Source organism: Fomitopsis serialis (assembly GCF_022376445.1).
Source record: "Fomitopsis serialis strain Sig1Antser10 chromosome Unknown B0H18scaffold_22, whole genome shotgun sequence".
In the NCBI taxonomy this organism is placed as follows: domain Eukaryota; kingdom Fungi; phylum Basidiomycota; class Agaricomycetes; order Polyporales; family Fomitopsidaceae; genus Fomitopsis; species Fomitopsis serialis.
The window spans coordinates 44,998-60,155 of record NW_025954982.1 but is presented as its reverse complement, the minus strand read 5'-3'; the positions used below and the strand labels follow the sequence as shown (position 1 = coordinate 60,155).

The 15,158-nt window shown below is 56.3% G+C and overlaps 6 protein-coding genes across 6 annotated transcripts; 1 reads left to right on the top strand and 5 right to left on the bottom strand.

Moving 5' to 3' along the window:
• Positions 1–654: 654 nt before the first annotated feature.
• On the bottom strand, positions 655–2,825 carry B0H18DRAFT_1117656 (cytochrome P450; the record flags this gene model as incomplete). The annotated part of the gene is made up of 12 exons (XM_048033626.1): positions 655–807; positions 862–1,155; positions 1,203–1,382; positions 1,432–1,442; positions 1,494–1,533; positions 1,586–1,644; positions 1,697–1,998; positions 2,049–2,063; positions 2,117–2,187; positions 2,238–2,319; positions 2,372–2,415; positions 2,472–2,825. 12 exons carry the CDS (start codon positions 2,823–2,825, stop codon positions 655–657), a joined length of 1,605 nt encoding a protein of 534 aa, XP_047895008.1.
• A 764-nt stretch (positions 2,826–3,589) lies between these two features.
• Positions 3,590–6,213, bottom strand: B0H18DRAFT_874318 (DNase I-like protein; the record flags this gene model as incomplete). The annotated part of the gene is made up of 4 exons (XM_048040345.1): positions 3,590–4,072; positions 4,120–4,338; positions 4,394–4,881; positions 4,935–6,213. 4 exons carry the CDS (start codon positions 6,211–6,213, stop codon positions 3,590–3,592), a joined length of 2,469 nt encoding a protein of 822 aa, XP_047895007.1.
• A 404-nt stretch (positions 6,214–6,617) lies between these two features.
• B0H18DRAFT_998868 (uncharacterized protein) lies at positions 6,618–7,682 on the bottom strand. The gene is made up of 2 exons (XM_048045519.1): positions 7,097–7,682; positions 6,618–7,042 (listed from the first exon to the last, which is right to left on the bottom strand). The coding sequence occupies exons 1-2, from the start codon at positions 7,602–7,604 to the stop codon at positions 6,948–6,950; spliced, it is 603 nt and encodes a 200-aa protein (XP_047895006.1). The 5' UTR covers positions 7,605–7,682; the 3' UTR covers positions 6,618–6,947.
• Positions 7,683–7,696: 14 nt separating this feature from the next.
• Positions 7,697–10,288, top strand: B0H18DRAFT_1210015 (uncharacterized protein; the record flags this gene model as incomplete). The annotated part of the gene is made up of 4 exons (XM_048036347.1): positions 7,697–7,714; positions 7,778–7,957; positions 8,009–8,217; positions 8,259–10,288. The coding sequence occupies exons 3-4, from the start codon at positions 8,181–8,183 to the stop codon at positions 10,286–10,288; spliced, it is 2,067 nt and encodes a 688-aa protein (XP_047895005.1). The 5' UTR covers positions 7,697–7,714; positions 7,778–7,957; positions 8,009–8,180.
• A 216-nt stretch (positions 10,289–10,504) lies between these two features.
• B0H18DRAFT_1155264 (uncharacterized protein) lies at positions 10,505–13,463 on the bottom strand (the record flags this gene model as incomplete). The annotated part of the gene is made up of 12 exons (XM_048035765.1): positions 13,264–13,463; positions 13,164–13,200; positions 13,016–13,110; positions 12,208–12,376; positions 12,019–12,156; positions 11,904–11,969; positions 11,793–11,855; positions 11,615–11,739; positions 11,423–11,565; positions 11,048–11,369; positions 10,906–10,996; positions 10,505–10,850 (listed from the first exon to the last, which is right to left on the bottom strand). Exons 1-12 carry the CDS (start codon positions 13,361–13,363, stop codon positions 10,505–10,507), a joined length of 1,695 nt encoding a protein of 564 aa, XP_047895004.1. The 5' UTR covers positions 13,364–13,463.
• Positions 13,464–13,634: 171 nt separating this feature from the next.
• On the bottom strand, positions 13,635–14,796 carry B0H18DRAFT_1103584 (uncharacterized protein). The gene is made up of 3 exons (XM_048032589.1): positions 14,479–14,796; positions 14,261–14,424; positions 13,635–14,208 (listed from the first exon to the last, which is right to left on the bottom strand). The coding sequence occupies exons 1-3, from the start codon at positions 14,549–14,551 to the stop codon at positions 14,083–14,085; spliced, it is 363 nt and encodes a 120-aa protein (XP_047895003.1). The 5' UTR covers positions 14,552–14,796; the 3' UTR covers positions 13,635–14,082.
• Between the last annotated feature and the right edge of the window lie 362 nt (positions 14,797–15,158).

The window sequence follows — 15,158 nt, the reverse complement described above, 5'->3', positions numbered from 1 at the left end:
CGTATGTCAGTATCAGGTCGTGTCTCATACGTCAATCAGACGGAGTCCTGCTGAGATCACTGTCATCATGAAAAGTGCCGCTGGACGTCAGCGGCACTATCCAGCAGTGCAAATGATAGAGTCAGCAGTGCCACGATGATCGCCTCTTATGAACACAGCGCAGTCGAGCTCACCAATTCCTTAGCTTCCATCGTCACTGTGTTTTGTATGTGTGCCGCTCGAGAGCTGCGGAACGAGTAAAAACACGGTCTTCTGTGCTTTGGGTACCTCGCCCCAGCAAATCCCCGCCGGTGCACTGATGAACGCGGAAGGTGTATGATACAAGCGCCCCCATCGAGTCTTCTTGCTTTCGCTGAAATTTGACTAGTCGATCCCTCAGGCTGTGACTAGCCTCTGCAGATTTGACGACAGCTGGCGCAGCCTATGTTTCAATCTGTCTTCATACGTTGTCAGTGTCCCGAGGTTCTGCTTAAGACGACTTACCCATCTAGCATAAGATACGCGCGCAGGCTCGCGTTCTGGTTCTCAGCGAGCCTAGGTTCGACTCGCTATACGAACATCGCAATGCCGACGGAGAGTCATCCAGTTATACAACAGATTGAACACCAACGTAGTACTCCACGTCTCACCGACGATACTTGGCAATACATGACCTCAGTCCAGCCGCCTGACCCTGAGGGGCAATCGCGCGCCCTCTTCTCCTACAATACTCGGCCTAGGCAAGATCCCCCGTTTCACCTCCGTCTTCGTGTCCGGCCCATCTCTCAGTTCAAACGCGTAGTTCCGGATAAGCACAGACAGTACAGCCTACCGCACAGCTCCCACGTCAGCCCCGGTCCTGTCAGGTCGATCGAGACTAACCTTGAACTCAGCGAGCGCAAAGTGCCGCCCAAGGCACGTCCTCGGGCCGTCCACGAACGTGAGCAGGTGCCGGTGCCCCTGGATCTCCTGCGCGCGCTTCGGAATCCCGTCCTCGTCCAGCCAGCGCTCGGGTCTGAACGCCTTCGCGTCCGCGCCCCAGAACCGCGCGCACTTGTTCATCATGTGGATGGGCACCGTGACGAGCTGGCCCTTCGGGACGGCGATGCTGTCGACGAGCGTGCCATTCGGTGTGCGCACGGGCGAGGAGAGCGGGATGATGTCGTCTTCGGTTGCCTGGAAAGGGTGTTAGCTGTGCCTCGCTGTTTGAGTGGCGAACGTACCACGCGCGTGGTCTCGCCCAAAGGCGGGTGGAGTCGCAATGTCTCGTGTACGACGGCATCAACGTACGGCAGCCCATTGGTGAATTGATCCCAGGTCGGATCGCTGCCGGAGAACTGGGATAGCTCCTCGCGCAATTTCTGCTGAATCTCGGGCTTTTTGCAGAGCTCCAAGAGACACCACTGATTCACTACGTCAGTTCGAAAACAATTCGTAGTCCAACGAGCTGACCGTTAAGCTGACTATTGAACGGTCAGGTGGTTCTCAATCGAAGGATGACGGATGAGACTTACTTGATGTAGTCTCGTAGCCAGCCAGGATGAGAACTTTCATCTGAGAAGTCACTTTCAGTGGTATTGACATATGACGACGATTTGGATGCTACCTGTGCCAACACCTCGTCCTCCGACATTTGCAACTCCGAGTCGCTCTTCTCAGCCTTGACTGTTCCGTCCGCTTTCAGTACGCATCTGACTATGCCCGTTGATGCACCTACTCAGAAGCCCAATGATAGACTTCTCTTCCGCCTTGCTCTCGCCCTCGCTCTCCTTCCGCGTGTTCTCCAACAGCTCCTGGGCGATCTCACCCATGTTTTCATTAAGTTTGTTGACGAGCCGCCGGAATCCGGTGGGTATCTTGAGCACCCATGGGAAGACCATGCCTATGGCGAACTGCATTCCACCCAGGAGACTCGGCTTGAGCGTGCCAAAGGCATCAAATGTGTTGGCGACTGTTGAGTGCTTGCCCTGCAGCGTGCCAAAGTCATGCGAGAAGCCTGCTATGCCGATGGTGTCCAACCTATGTGTAGGGTCAGTACATCACGCGTAATGCCCCAGATCTTTACTGACGATACATGGTTCATCCTGTTGGATTCTCACTTCATTGATGATACCTCACGAGATTAGAGATGACGCACCAGCCTTGTACGTCGATCACAGCATCACCTCCTGGCTCCGACTCTAGAAGGCTGTCCCATGCTGTCTTGACCTGTGTTGCTCAGTCAGTAAATTCGCATTGCCCGACACGCCACGCTCTACCTTGTACGCCGAGTCATAGAAGACGGAAGTCATCCTCCTGATGGCCGCGTTGCTGAAGGCGGGAGTCAACGCTTTTCTCTGCCTTTAAATTCGTCAAAACAAGTAGGAGTCTGCGTCGTTGACTTCCTGTCTACCTCTTGTGACTGTCTCCTTCGGCCCATAGCACGCCTCTGCCGACCTTCACGAATCGATGTTAGACCGCTTGAGTTGATCACCATATACGATATGTCTTACCAGGTTCTCGATCGCCCTCTTGGCCATGGTGCTGTGCGCATATCCATACGTCTCCCGCGAATAGAAATGCAAGACGGCCTTCGGGTCGCATAGCGCAATGCGAGAGAGTCCCAAAGTAGCAGGAATGCGAAACACAGCACCGTACTTCTCAGACCACTCCTCGTACAGTTCTCCCGCATCTGGCGATTTCACGATGAATCTGCTTGCGCCAAGCAGGAAGCTCGGGTTCGGCGGCCCCGCGAGCGGCGTGCTGCGTGCGCGCCGGCGCAGAAGCTGGATTGCCTTCGACAGCACCCATATCGCGGAGACACCGCAGAGTGCGTTGAGGACGCTGAGAGCGGGCAGTGCGGACATGGAGGGCGAGGACAAGGGGACTCACGGTCGGCATGACCTCGTCCAATTTATGAGGAGCATATTGACAGGCCGACTGCGCCGTGCCTGCCATCCGTGGGATGAGGCCTGTGTTACTGTGGGAGTCAGACTCTTCACTTGTTTTTCAAGTTCACTGACTTGTTTCATGTCGGGATCTCGGCCGGGTAAGTTAGGCTACTACTCGGTCAGTCGAGTACCATGGGCGCAAATCTTCTGCAAAACACACAGTAAGTACCTGCGCAGGTGGCTGTGAATCGTGGTAGCATACTGGTGTACTGTTTGCCAGAGAAAGGCGAGCAATGTTCACGATGGCGGAGTAGGTAGGTGACCGACATGGTAAGTCTTAGTACGTACTAATTATTTACGGGCCGAGTACTTACGACGTCTCCATCAGGCCGGGTGACTCGGATCTGGACTTGCGCTAAGTATGCAGTCACTTGTAGTAGCACGATCAAAGGTTGTTTGTTTATTCTCTCCTTTCATTGTGAGGGTCAGGCCCCATGTAGACATTACAAGTGGGAATTTGTCTGAGCCTCAACATGTCACTGAGCATGTGCATGACCAATGACGCGCAGTCTAAGTACTATAATATTATTACCGATACAACACAAATCGAGGGATACAAATGAAGGTGCGGTCCTGTTGTCGAGTCCGATGGGATGTGTGTGGAACGAGTGATCTGAGGCCGTATGTACAAGGGATTAAAAGGAACAAGGAGGCGAGGGAGGAACACGGGTGGATCATCATCATATCATCGCCTGGTCGACGAAGAACTGGTGGCACGCCTTGAGGAGCGCGCGTTCGTGTTGTTTCCAGCGTGCCACTACTTCGCTCTTGACGTGCGCGCGCGCCTCATGCTGCACCGACTTGACCGTCATTCGGAATGCAGATGAGATCGGCCGGTGGTCCGACACGTTCACCTCGTACCGACGGTAGTGCAGCTGCTCGACGCGCGACGGCTCGCGCGAGCGCCAGAGCACCCGGTCACACCACGCCGGCACGCGCGCCTTCTCGGACGTGTCGTACTCATTCGAGCGACGGTCGTATTTGTAGGTTGGCGCGAACGTGATCGGCCCTTCAAAGAAGGAGCGCAGGCGGAAGGCGCGATTGGTCTTCATCTCTCGGAGTAGTTGGTCGTATGAGAGTAGGGTTTCAAGGTCTCCGGCTTTGATGGCGGCAGCGACGAGATCACGCCGATGCTCGATGCGGTAGTTCATGTCCCCGTTCATCTGATGTCGCATTAGCGGATCCCCCAGTTGAAATAAAGGCTACTCACGAAGACGACTTCATGATCCAGCACCATGGAACCATCTCCGCCGTTCACATACGCTAGTGGTTCTTCAACCGCGTCCGATTCTGGGAAAACGGATTTCTCTTCTAGCATGGCTGCGACGTCGGCATTTCGTTGGCGCACATGGTGTTGCCCAGCAGCCAAGTGACAGTTGATGAAGCATATCGAGGTATCGTCAATGACAAAACGCGCGACAATACCACCCTGCCGAGCAGAACTCAGACTACAAGGAAGGTATAATAATGGCGTGTCGACTGACCTTGTTGCCATACCGTCCACCCATACCACGCTTGATCGTAGTGATCGCGACGTGCTTCAGCGATATCCGCTCCGTGTTCTTCACGAATATACAACTAAACAGCCCAACGAGGTTCTCCGTATGTATGACCGTATACGGCTCGTCGGGCGGCATCGCCCTTTGGACCGCCAGCACCAAGCAATCGTACCACTTCTTGTAGCTCGTCGAGACCTTCTGCGAAATTGCGCCGTCGGGTGACTTGTTCTTCCCTCCCAAGAGCACTGTCTTCGCGGCCATCTTGCGGCTCTCCAGGTCAATGAGCTCCTGGAAGCCGAACGCGATGATGTCCGGGTCGTCGACGCTCGTGAGCGCATCGCGTAGGAAGTGGTCGTTCTCGGGCGTGCCCGTGAGCGTTTCGGGCTTGGCGGAGTCGAGGTTCCAGGAGACGATGAGGGCTTTGATCGTCCGGAAGGTGCTGAATTCCACTTCGCGCTTCATCAGCTCTTGGTCTGTCAATGCTCGTTCAGCAACAGACTACAACAAGACATGTCTTGGTACTCACCGACCCACTGCGTCCCCAACAGACCGTCCCAGAAACGGAGCTTCTCGTCTCTCCCTATGCTGTACACAGTAAGCCGACCAAGCTTCTCGATGCTCCAAGTGTCTACAACTAGTCTGAGCACAGGAAGTTTCGTATGCGCTTGCCAGCAATTGGTAACCACCCACGGTCTCGGCACGACGTCGTACGCAGATATCATGCCGATGCGTCCTCCAGCCCACAGCCGGTCGTTCACTCCCTCTAGGCTCAGGACGTCCGATGTCGAGATCTTGATGACCTCTTCGCACATCGGCACCCCATCCTTCGTGGTGAGCTGCCAAATACTGATATGGCCGCCCTCGTGCCCGAGATAGACCTTGTCGGGCTGAGACGGCAGGATGGTTCCTGATGTCACTGCACCGAGGTGTTCAGTCGGCAACAACGACCTGCCAGTGCTCCCAGGCGAGAACACATCGTACACCCTCACGATCGGGCCCCTCGACGTGCTTGCCACCGACCCCCCGTTATTCGGATCTCGCGTCGAAGTCCAGAGTTGACCCCCAAGGAGCTTCGCAAACTCCTGCTTCTCCGTGATGCGCACGACGCGCGGCTGGGTATACACGAGGTGGACGTCGTCCGCGCTGTCAAGCTCGGGCACGAACACGAGCACCTTGCCCGAGTCGTCCATCGTCACCATCGCGCGCGCGTGCCGGAATATGTGCGTCACCGCGTGTGTGTGAGCCACCGGCCTCGTAACGACAATCTTGCCCGAGCGAATATCGAGCTCGTACAGGCTCCCGTCCTTGCACCCGAGCCAGAGGAACGCGCCGCGATCCGCCGCGTTGAGTGTCGCCTTGAACTCCATCGCTGTCACCTTGAACCCGTTCAGCTTGTCCAGGCCCGCATCCCGGCTGTCGATGTTCCGCACGGGTGCCTCGGACACAGACAGGTCGTAGATCTTGATGTGATGGTGGTGTGCGACCGCAACGGTGTGCCCGGACACGGCGACGGTGCTCGTGTACGCGGCGACATGGATGTTGAACTCGGAGTAATTGTGGCAGTCGACCACGGGCGGCCGGCGCGACGAGCGCGTCATGTCCGGCAGCGACTCGACCTTCTTGAACTCCTCCTCTTCGGACTCGCTCGACGACCCGGACGCCTGCTGCCGGGGGCGCGCCGCCGGAAGCTTGTCATTGAGCCCGATGCCGCGCTTCGGCGGCGGTTGGAATGCCCTACGCTCGGTCGCCGGGGAGGACGTAGGAGGTGCCGAGCTGGGGTGCAACAGCGCTTCGCCGTCGTGCATTCGCGGAGGAAACCTGCGAAGGGGCTCGTCGACAGGCGTCGCGGGTCCTCTGCGGGCGGGTAGGGGAGGCGGGGATACGACACTGGCGAGGGACGGTGAAGGGACGTGTGCGGAGCTTTTATGGCGGGGAGGGGGACGTGGAGGGGGGATCGAGGGCCGAGGGGAGTGGGAGGCACGGACAGAGTCTAGCAGAACGTGGGCGGTGCTGACGTCACTCTCGCTAGAGGTACGACTCGAGCTACTCGACGAGAACCCGCTGTCAAAGGGAGGCTCCTGCTCTGACGGACTGCTGTACACTGGTCCATGTCCATTGAGGATGGACGTGCGCGAGGGCAGCGGCGGAGGTCCGCCAGCCACAGTACGCTCAGAGTCTGAGGCCGAGTCGTCGCCGAACGGGTCGTCCGGCCCGGTAGAGGAACTTGAAGACGTGCTTTCGAAGGACGACACACTCGCAGAAGCATGGTGGTTCGGGGCGGGGTACGAATGGCGGGGTTTGCGAGCGCGTTCGTCTTCGGTCGGTTGGGGACATGAGGGAATTGAAAGAGACGTCACAGACTGGGAGAGGACGCGGCTATGTGCTGGTAAGGGCTTGGCGGAAAGAGGTATTGGTGGCGGCGGAGCCCTGAAAACGATATGTCAGCGTCTGCACGAAGATGTGTTGTTGTACGGTGTCAGGCTAACAACTAGACTTCAGGACCTGCCCGGGTTAGAAGGGGTCGATGTAAGGATTCCCATCATCTTGCGTGAGCACCCACACCGCCCGTACCGCAGAGAAGCTTCCCAGAGATGGACTTGCCGCAGGACCACATCCCTCGGAATAGTATGCCCCGTATGGTCAAGCAGAAGACCACTCACCCGAACTTTGTTACTAACGAAGACACAGATGTCCGCTCCGCGGGGGTCGCTTCAGAGGGAGGCTCGCGGACATGGGGCGGCGGTGGGGGAGGCGGTTTGCGCGATAACGAAGCCGTCTTGTTCGGGGAGACAGAACGCGAACTCGGAAGCGTAGCGTCGTGAACCAGAGGCGAGGACGGCGGTTCAGCTGCCAGCGTCGGGCGCAGCAAGGGACTCGACACCAGAGGCGCAGGAGAGGGTGCCCTGGAGGAGCGGCCTGGAGGTGGTGGTGGAGGCCTCTTCGTGCCCGTTTTGAGGTCTGAGGAGGACGAGGTTGGGCGAAGCAGGCGAGCGTCCGGTCTGAGCTCGTCTGTTCCCGATGCTGCGCGCGGACGCGGGCTAGACGGTTCAGGCGTAAGCAGCCCATGACTGCTGAGAGGTCGTTTATGCCCTGGTGCAGCGCTGCTGCCCGCAGCGAGCTGCTCGAAACGGGACCGGAGACTGCTGACTGCGGGTGGCGGGGTGGACTCGATGTCGGGCGAGCTCGACGAATCCATGACTGTCGAAGGCAGGGTAGAAGATGGCTACGTCGTCTGAGACGGTCGCGGTTGCGAAACGGACTGAGTAGATCGCTCGAGCCTCGAGCAGCCTTTAAGTTAGCCGACTTCTGTACCACACCAGCGCTTAAAGTTAGCGACATCGCATGACGGCGCTAAAGCTTAAGGCGCACCTGAAATGCTTCCAAAAAAGGAATCTCACGTAACGCTCCTATCGAGTCTTGACCCGGACCCTCGACGAGTCGGACGACGACCTTCATTCATTGAACCGTTTCTACTTAGCCTTTGCTCTTGTCTGTCTATCAGCCACATACTGCACCTCCCAGACATCAATCAATCACTTACTTGACCTGGTGAGTTCCAAAGGAAGGAAGAGGTTGACATATGCTGAGCGGAACGACCAGGCCGCTATTTTTCGCAGTGGAATACTTGGCCAATGTTGCGTACACGGTCTGTCTGGATTGACACTCGGTTTCTCGCCTTCGGTTCGCGCAGTGTCCCGAAAAGCCGCTTTGCTGCCCTCGCATCTCCCGGTCGGTTCCAAGCCCTTGACCACGTATCGTGAAGGGCATACACATGACCACAATGACGGTCCGCTGGGAGAAGGCGCTTTGTGGGAAGGGAAGGGGCGCGATACTGATGCACGCGAAGCAGCACCGTCCAGCTCGACTGCGGACTCGAACAATCGTCGCGATGCTGTTCCTAGTCACAACGGCAGGGGTGTACAGCGGCGGCGTCCATTCACTGTGGCACACGAGACTGCAAGGTCGAGGGACGAAACCGCGTCGAATGCTGCCGACGGAGCCGAGCTGCGACGCGCGGATATGCAAGTTAGCCGTGACGGTTCTGAAGTCCCGAAGGAGATCGTCCGGAGGGTGTGCCCAGAGTACCCGCCGTTCGTCAGCGAGCTCGTCGGCGAGGTGCGGGACTCGCTCCGAAAGTGCGGTGAGCCGACCGCCATAAAGCGCTTTCACGTCTTCTTGAGCAAGATGCCGGAGGACAACCCCACGCGCTTCCAAGTTTTCGAGGCCACTATCCGCATGCTTCTTCTCGAGGGTTGTCCAATGGCCGCCGTTACGTGTTACACGCGTATGACGGCGGAAGGGTTCATCTGCTCCATATCCCTGCGCGCACAGATGACGGTCATATCGCTGGCGAATCGGTCGCCTGCCCCCGAGGAGTTCTTCGCGCTGCTAGAGATGTGGTTCATGAACAAGCGTTTCAACGAACATGCGTTCCAGGACATGCTGTTCCTGCTGGATAACACCATCAGCGAAGATCCAGCCTTCGTGGACGCGGTGGCGAAGCTATACCTTCGCTGTAAACGTCCTGGCTATTCGTTCGCGCGGGAGACCATTAGTTGGATAGTCTACGTCCATGCACGGGCGGGCTCCAAAGGCTCTGCGAAGGAATGGCTCGATCCCGAGCGCCACGCTGGCGCAAGCGGTCCCGAGCCCTACACAAGCCTCCTGCGCTTCATAGACGGCTCGTCGGAGGACGAGGAGCTGTACCGATGGATCGTGGAGCGAATGCAAGAGCTCGAGATCCAGCCGGACCTCGCCTTCTACAACGCGCTCATGTCGGCAGAGTTCGCGCGCAAGAAGTACGACAACGCGTACAAGATCTATGGCCTCCTGAAGGCCAGCCCAGACCCCGCGATCACGCCGGACGAAATTACCTTTGCGATGGTCTTCCGCGCGTCGCTCTATATGTCCCAGCCACGCAGCTTCCTCACACGAAGGATCGGACGCCCCCGCGGTGCACCTTCGCCTCGCCAACTGTACCAGGACATGATCCGGTGCCATATTGCACGTGCGAGAAACAGCTTCGAGGGCGTCCTGTCGAGCAGTTCTCTGATCTCGGCGATGCGGGTGTTCATGGATCGGCGAGACTACGCAGCTGCGTTTGTCGTCTTCAAGACCATGCGGCAATGCGAGCTCCCCATGGACCTTGTCATGTATCAGAGGATCCTCGCTCCACTAATGAGAAGGCTCAAGCATGAACTACCTTTACTGGCGGTAGAGAGCGATCCACGCTCCTTCTGGTCGTATCGCTTCTTGGGCTTGTCCACGGCTCCATCCAGGCAACGCCCGGCATATAACTCGCGCGTGCTTGACGTACTTCTTCGTATCGGTACGATACCACGCCTTAGCCTTGCATATGTCGCACCAGAGCTAGAGTTGGCTACGGAAGCACATTCCGAGTCACCTCCGGGATTTGAGGCACCAGCAGGGTCGTCAAGTACGCGCAACCGACCGCCGCCAGCTCGTCCGCCAACACAACTGGAAGATGATGCTACTCCATCCGCAGCAGATGAAGCCAAGTACGAGGCTTTCACCAAGGTCTTCCGGGAACACAACATGCCGTCCACCTTGGAAGTCGCAGGGCTCGTGGAATCAGTCCCTCACCAAGTCTACTCACCGGTGCCTCTCGAGCGTATCCTCCGGCGCGCCATCCTAGCTGCCCGCCCGGATTCGGTCCTCTCCGCGATGAAGGAAGTGAACAGCGAACTTGCAGTGGCGAAGGAGCAAATGATTGGTGACTTGGCGTTCGAGCTGTCGGGTTTCTCGACGAGGAAACGGAAGCCGCGGTATGTCAGCTTTAGCGAGGATCTTGGGAAAGCGGCGAAGAAGACAACGCGGGCGGGTACCGGTGAAGTTGAGGTTGAAGCGGGCGGTTGCTGACATGGTGTGTCCATAAATAATGACCGTTCATATTATTACTGTAGGGTGCATAATGCGAGACTTCTGAGTAGCGTTCCCTTGATAGCAATGCTGTGTGATGTGGCAAAGTGCGAAAACGGAGATGGGTAAAGACGAGGTGCGACAACTCCTGTCATGATCATGGTTCAGGTAAGAGTGAAACTTGCAATTCGAGGCAAACCTGGCTGCTAGCAGACCTCACGGCAGCACCTTTTTCTTAGCAGGCGGCGACCGAGGGCCATCTTCGCGATCCCTCTTCAAGCCCTTGTACCTATCCCGTGAGGATAGCGACGGCTGCTGGGCGCCGTGGCCCAAAGGAACTGCGGTGAAGTTGTTCTGGGACAACGGTGTAAAGTCGCTGATCAGGCGGCCGCTCGCGCTCTGCACTCGCGAGAACGACCGCTGCTTGCGTGGAGACGCCGAGCGCCGATGCTCTTCCTGTGGAGGCGTGAGCACCGGATCGTCCGCGAGGGGGTCTTCTTCTTCTTCCTTGGTCGCGGTGGGCAGCAGCGCGTTGTACGCGTCTCGCACAATGCGGTTGAAGCTGGGTGATGATAAGTGCTACGAATGACGATCGATCTATGTCAGGCGTAGCGTACCGTGTGTCCCTTGTGTAGATGCGCAGAAGAACCTCACCGAACTCACCCGGCATGAGCAACGAGACATCGTGAGGCTGCGCCTTCTGGGATTCTGACCACGAATTACAACCAATATTTCTTACAGCGCACAGATCGGACTCACTGTCTGGGCAGTGCTTCGAGTAGAAGCTGACCGTGTCAAGCGGGTTCTTATCCTTCATGCCGTAGTGCATCATCGAGATGTCGACGATGATGTGCTCGGGCTTGAGCTCTTCGATGAGCTTGCGGTACTCGTCCTCACTGGCCTGATCCTTCTCGCTGGGTAGTTCTCGCTCGTCCGCCTGCGCGGCGCGCACAATCTTCTCGGGAGTGAAGATCTCCTTGCAATCGTGTCGGAACGCCCACGGAAAGACCTTCCAATCAACCATGTGGTAGAGGTCCCTCCTGTGGATGCGATATAGGATGTCTCGCGCCGGCTGGAGTTCCTAGATTGACCTATCAGTGAGAGCGAGTAGCGTACGGACTGGCTATGACTTACGGGACTCTCAGACGCCTCGATTCGGATGCGGATGTCATCTGTGAGGTAAAGATACCGTTTCGGGTCGAATATGTCGCGTGCGAATTTCATGTAGGGCTCTGCAGCAAGCAGAGCGTCGATGAGCATGTACTCTATGGCCTTGGCTACGGGCAATTCAGTGAAACGTGCGTTACAAAAGGAAGGTCCTCATACCCGTCTTATGGCCATAGACGCGCTTATGCAGACTGAACCGGGTATGGCAGAGCTCGTAAATCTGGCTCGCGTCCTTGATGTGATAGCAGATCTCGTCGTTGATGGCCCGCGCGGAATGGATAAGCCTGCAGTCACGGGCACGTCAGTAGATGTCGGAATCATAGAGTGCGCTGCTTACCGCGTCAGTGAGAGATTCACCTTCATGTCGATGGCATGCGTGTCTCGCGCAATGTAATCGAACCTACTTGTGTTAGTGCTCCCGACATAGCTGCATGATATGCACGCCTACTTATCAACATCCAATCCGTTCCTCTTGTTTGCCACAATTTCAAACAAGAAGGGCTTCTCTTTCCGGCTTCCTTCCTGCTGAGTAATCGCACGCAGGCGCAATGTTGATTACTTACCTACAACGACTGGTTTCACCAGCAATCAGAGCTTTGATGAATGAGGCATCGTCCTCAGAAATGTCAAGGTCATTTTCCTGAATGAGGGCGTCGAACATCATGTCCGACGAGTCTTCGTGCTTCCACTTGGTACCAGGCCTACATTGCATCAGTACCGAGCTCACTTCCGTGAATGGTAATATTACATACAACGCACGAGGAATGAACATTGCATCCCATACGTGGCTCCAGGGTCCATGCCCGAGGTCGTGGCAGAGCCCGGCGATGGTCACGCATTTGACGTCCCGACGAGTGATATTCAGCTCCGGCTGACTCTTCTGCAGATGCTCAGCCATGAGCCCCGCTAAATGCGCTACACCTATGGGGGAAATATCGCTTGTTAGCCAGACGATCGCTTATTGCCTTGAACACAGCGTCCGCCACGCCGGGGACCTTCATATGTGTCGACACGGTATACGGCTCGAGCAGTACCAGCCCAGTTTCATCTGAGAATAACTTCTGCGCACAAGAACGACATTGGGCTCCGGCTGGCATATTGCACCTGTGCCTCCGTGTCAACCTGACATGCTCCAGATCATCACCTCAGTCGTCGCAAGCCTCATCGTTGGCTGGGCGGTCCCTCTACCTCGTACGACTCCTCCCACATTCCCTCGTGGACATGAACCATAAGGCCCAACTACTGCCTTCAGATTGCAAACACTGTTCAACAGCCTTGTCCTCGATTCCTCGCATTCGCTACGAAGAGCGCTGTATGATGTAGAGGGCGACCTTCGCGCGCACTCGAGGGCTGATATCTTTGGATGGGAGACGAACAAGGCCAGAAAATCGCAGACGCATGGATTCCAGCCACTCGGAAACTTTGCAATCGCAAGATTTTCCCGCTGAAAGCCGCAATTCAGGGCGGTTTTCGTACAAACGGCCGCATATATGCCGCATATAGCCGGCTTGGCTTGGGTTCCGCGAGTCGCAGAAGCGCTTGAGAGAACGATGTACGCACCGAGACTGTGCTCAAACCGATTGTGCGACGCTCCCGGCCAGACATAATACGACGTTCCAAGCTGCTTGATGTTGCGAAGGCGCTGAAACTGGGGCCTGCACAACGAAATGAGTATACTGACTCGGAAAGGGTTGACAAAGAGACAGACGTGTCGATGATGGCGCAGACTTCATAGCTGAAGGGGACTGTCCGCGACGCAGAGACATCAGTATCATGGCCTCCCAGCAATATATGTCGGTGGCACGTACTGAAATCATGAATGGGGTCCTTGAACCTGCGCAAGTCGAGCAGCGGCGTTGACCGCGTCTGCGGCTCAATCTCGTCGTCGTCCGCCTGCATGAGCCTCATGGTGGTCGCACGGCCGCCCAGGGTTTATATGCGAAATGAGATGTGGCAAATGCGCGATCCTCGGGCCGAAGGGTCCAAACGGCAGGTCAGTGTGATGGTGTGGAAGCAAGGTAGGGTCGGTGGCAAGTCACAGTGCTCGCCACTCGCGGTGGCTGCGAGGCGTTCCTAATTTGATAAGTCGCCGTGACGCGTCGCGACGCGTCGAGGGTCACGGTCGCGCGTCCGACGCGTGCCGTCACGCGTCATCCACTGTCACTCTTTCACGCGTCTCCCAGGATGTATGACAATGTAGTACTTACTTCCCCCAGATTACCATACTGATGGAGTACATCATGATGAGCATAAGCTAGTACAGTCGTCTTGTGTAAAGTGAGGGGTACTCGTCTTCAAGCTTTAAGTCTAAGCTAGTGCATCACAACATAGTTGGCTTCGAGCCAAAGAAGCATACACAGTAGAGGGCTGTAGTAAGTAGAGGTGGGGCGGTATTGGGATGCAAGCGATAGCACGACGACAACGATAACAACGACCACAATGAGCTATGCTACAGATTGGGTCTGCAAAGACACGGATACGAGTAGATACAGATACATGAGGGTGAAGGAATGGATTATTCAACGACGGGAAAACGGACACCGTGTCCGTAGCGCTCATGAGGACTACCGTCCAGCGAGAGGATAAATGGGTAGAATGGAAGACACAAGACGACTAACGCATCCAGATCAGGGAGCTTTAATCACGAGGTACAGAGCGATGACTGTGCTTCCGACCAGGATGCTCACTGTACTGGCACTGCGATCGACGACGCTGGCGCCGCCAGACTGCTGTGTTGTATCATCGAGATTTCCCTAGTTAGAGTAGCTATTAGACTCGTCAACACTTAAAGTGCACAACACTCACAGAGCTCTTCGTTGCACCAACTACGTTCGTCTCGCTAGGAGTGGCGGCGGACGAGGACATACTAGCAGCAGGGACGATGCCGGCGGCAGCAGATTGCGGAGGTGGCATGTCGGGCGACAGCTCATCCAGCACGTAATGCATGGGCCACCAAGGGGCAGCAAGCACTGTCAGATACGTATGAGCGATTCCCCTGGTTCCTGCGTGCACAATTGACGTACCGGACGGCGCTAGGCTCGCCACGAAGGCGAGCGCTACATAACTGCGCACAAACACGCTCCAGAACAGGAGCATCGCACGATGTGAGGATGAACGACGCAGTGAGGTGTGAAGTTAGGATACAGAACGAAAGGACGCCAGCCCGGATGAAATGGCGAGTCCGAGAAGGCAGACCACGGATTATAAGGCGGGATACGTACAAATTGCGCAGCGCGTTGCGAGTGGAGACGAGTGCGATGCACGTTATATGTGATCCACTTCGACTTGAAGTAAGCCCAGCGGAAGACGGCCTTGTATTTCGAGACGTGCATGTCGCGTTGCCGCTGGAGCGGGACAACTCACTGAAGCTTCCTCGTGTAAGGCAGGACTAACACAAGTCTATATCCGAGGGCTAGCTTGTTTACGCAGAAGTTCTGCGTATGCGACTAGCTATGGCTTTCCTTGTATTCTGGGGTGTCGAGCGCGAAATCGATAAGAGTACAACATGCCTCGTACTAGTTACTTCCGAATACAATGTCTCATTGTTTTGGTCTGTTGACGTCAAGCCACATTGCAAGTTCTACTCGATCGATTTTTTGCACTGCAAAATGACAGTACATAGAATCGAGTGCGACATATTAATATTGTACGATTCATGCGAGCTGGACTGCGAATGGGCCATGTGCTTGCACTGGTGGCAACT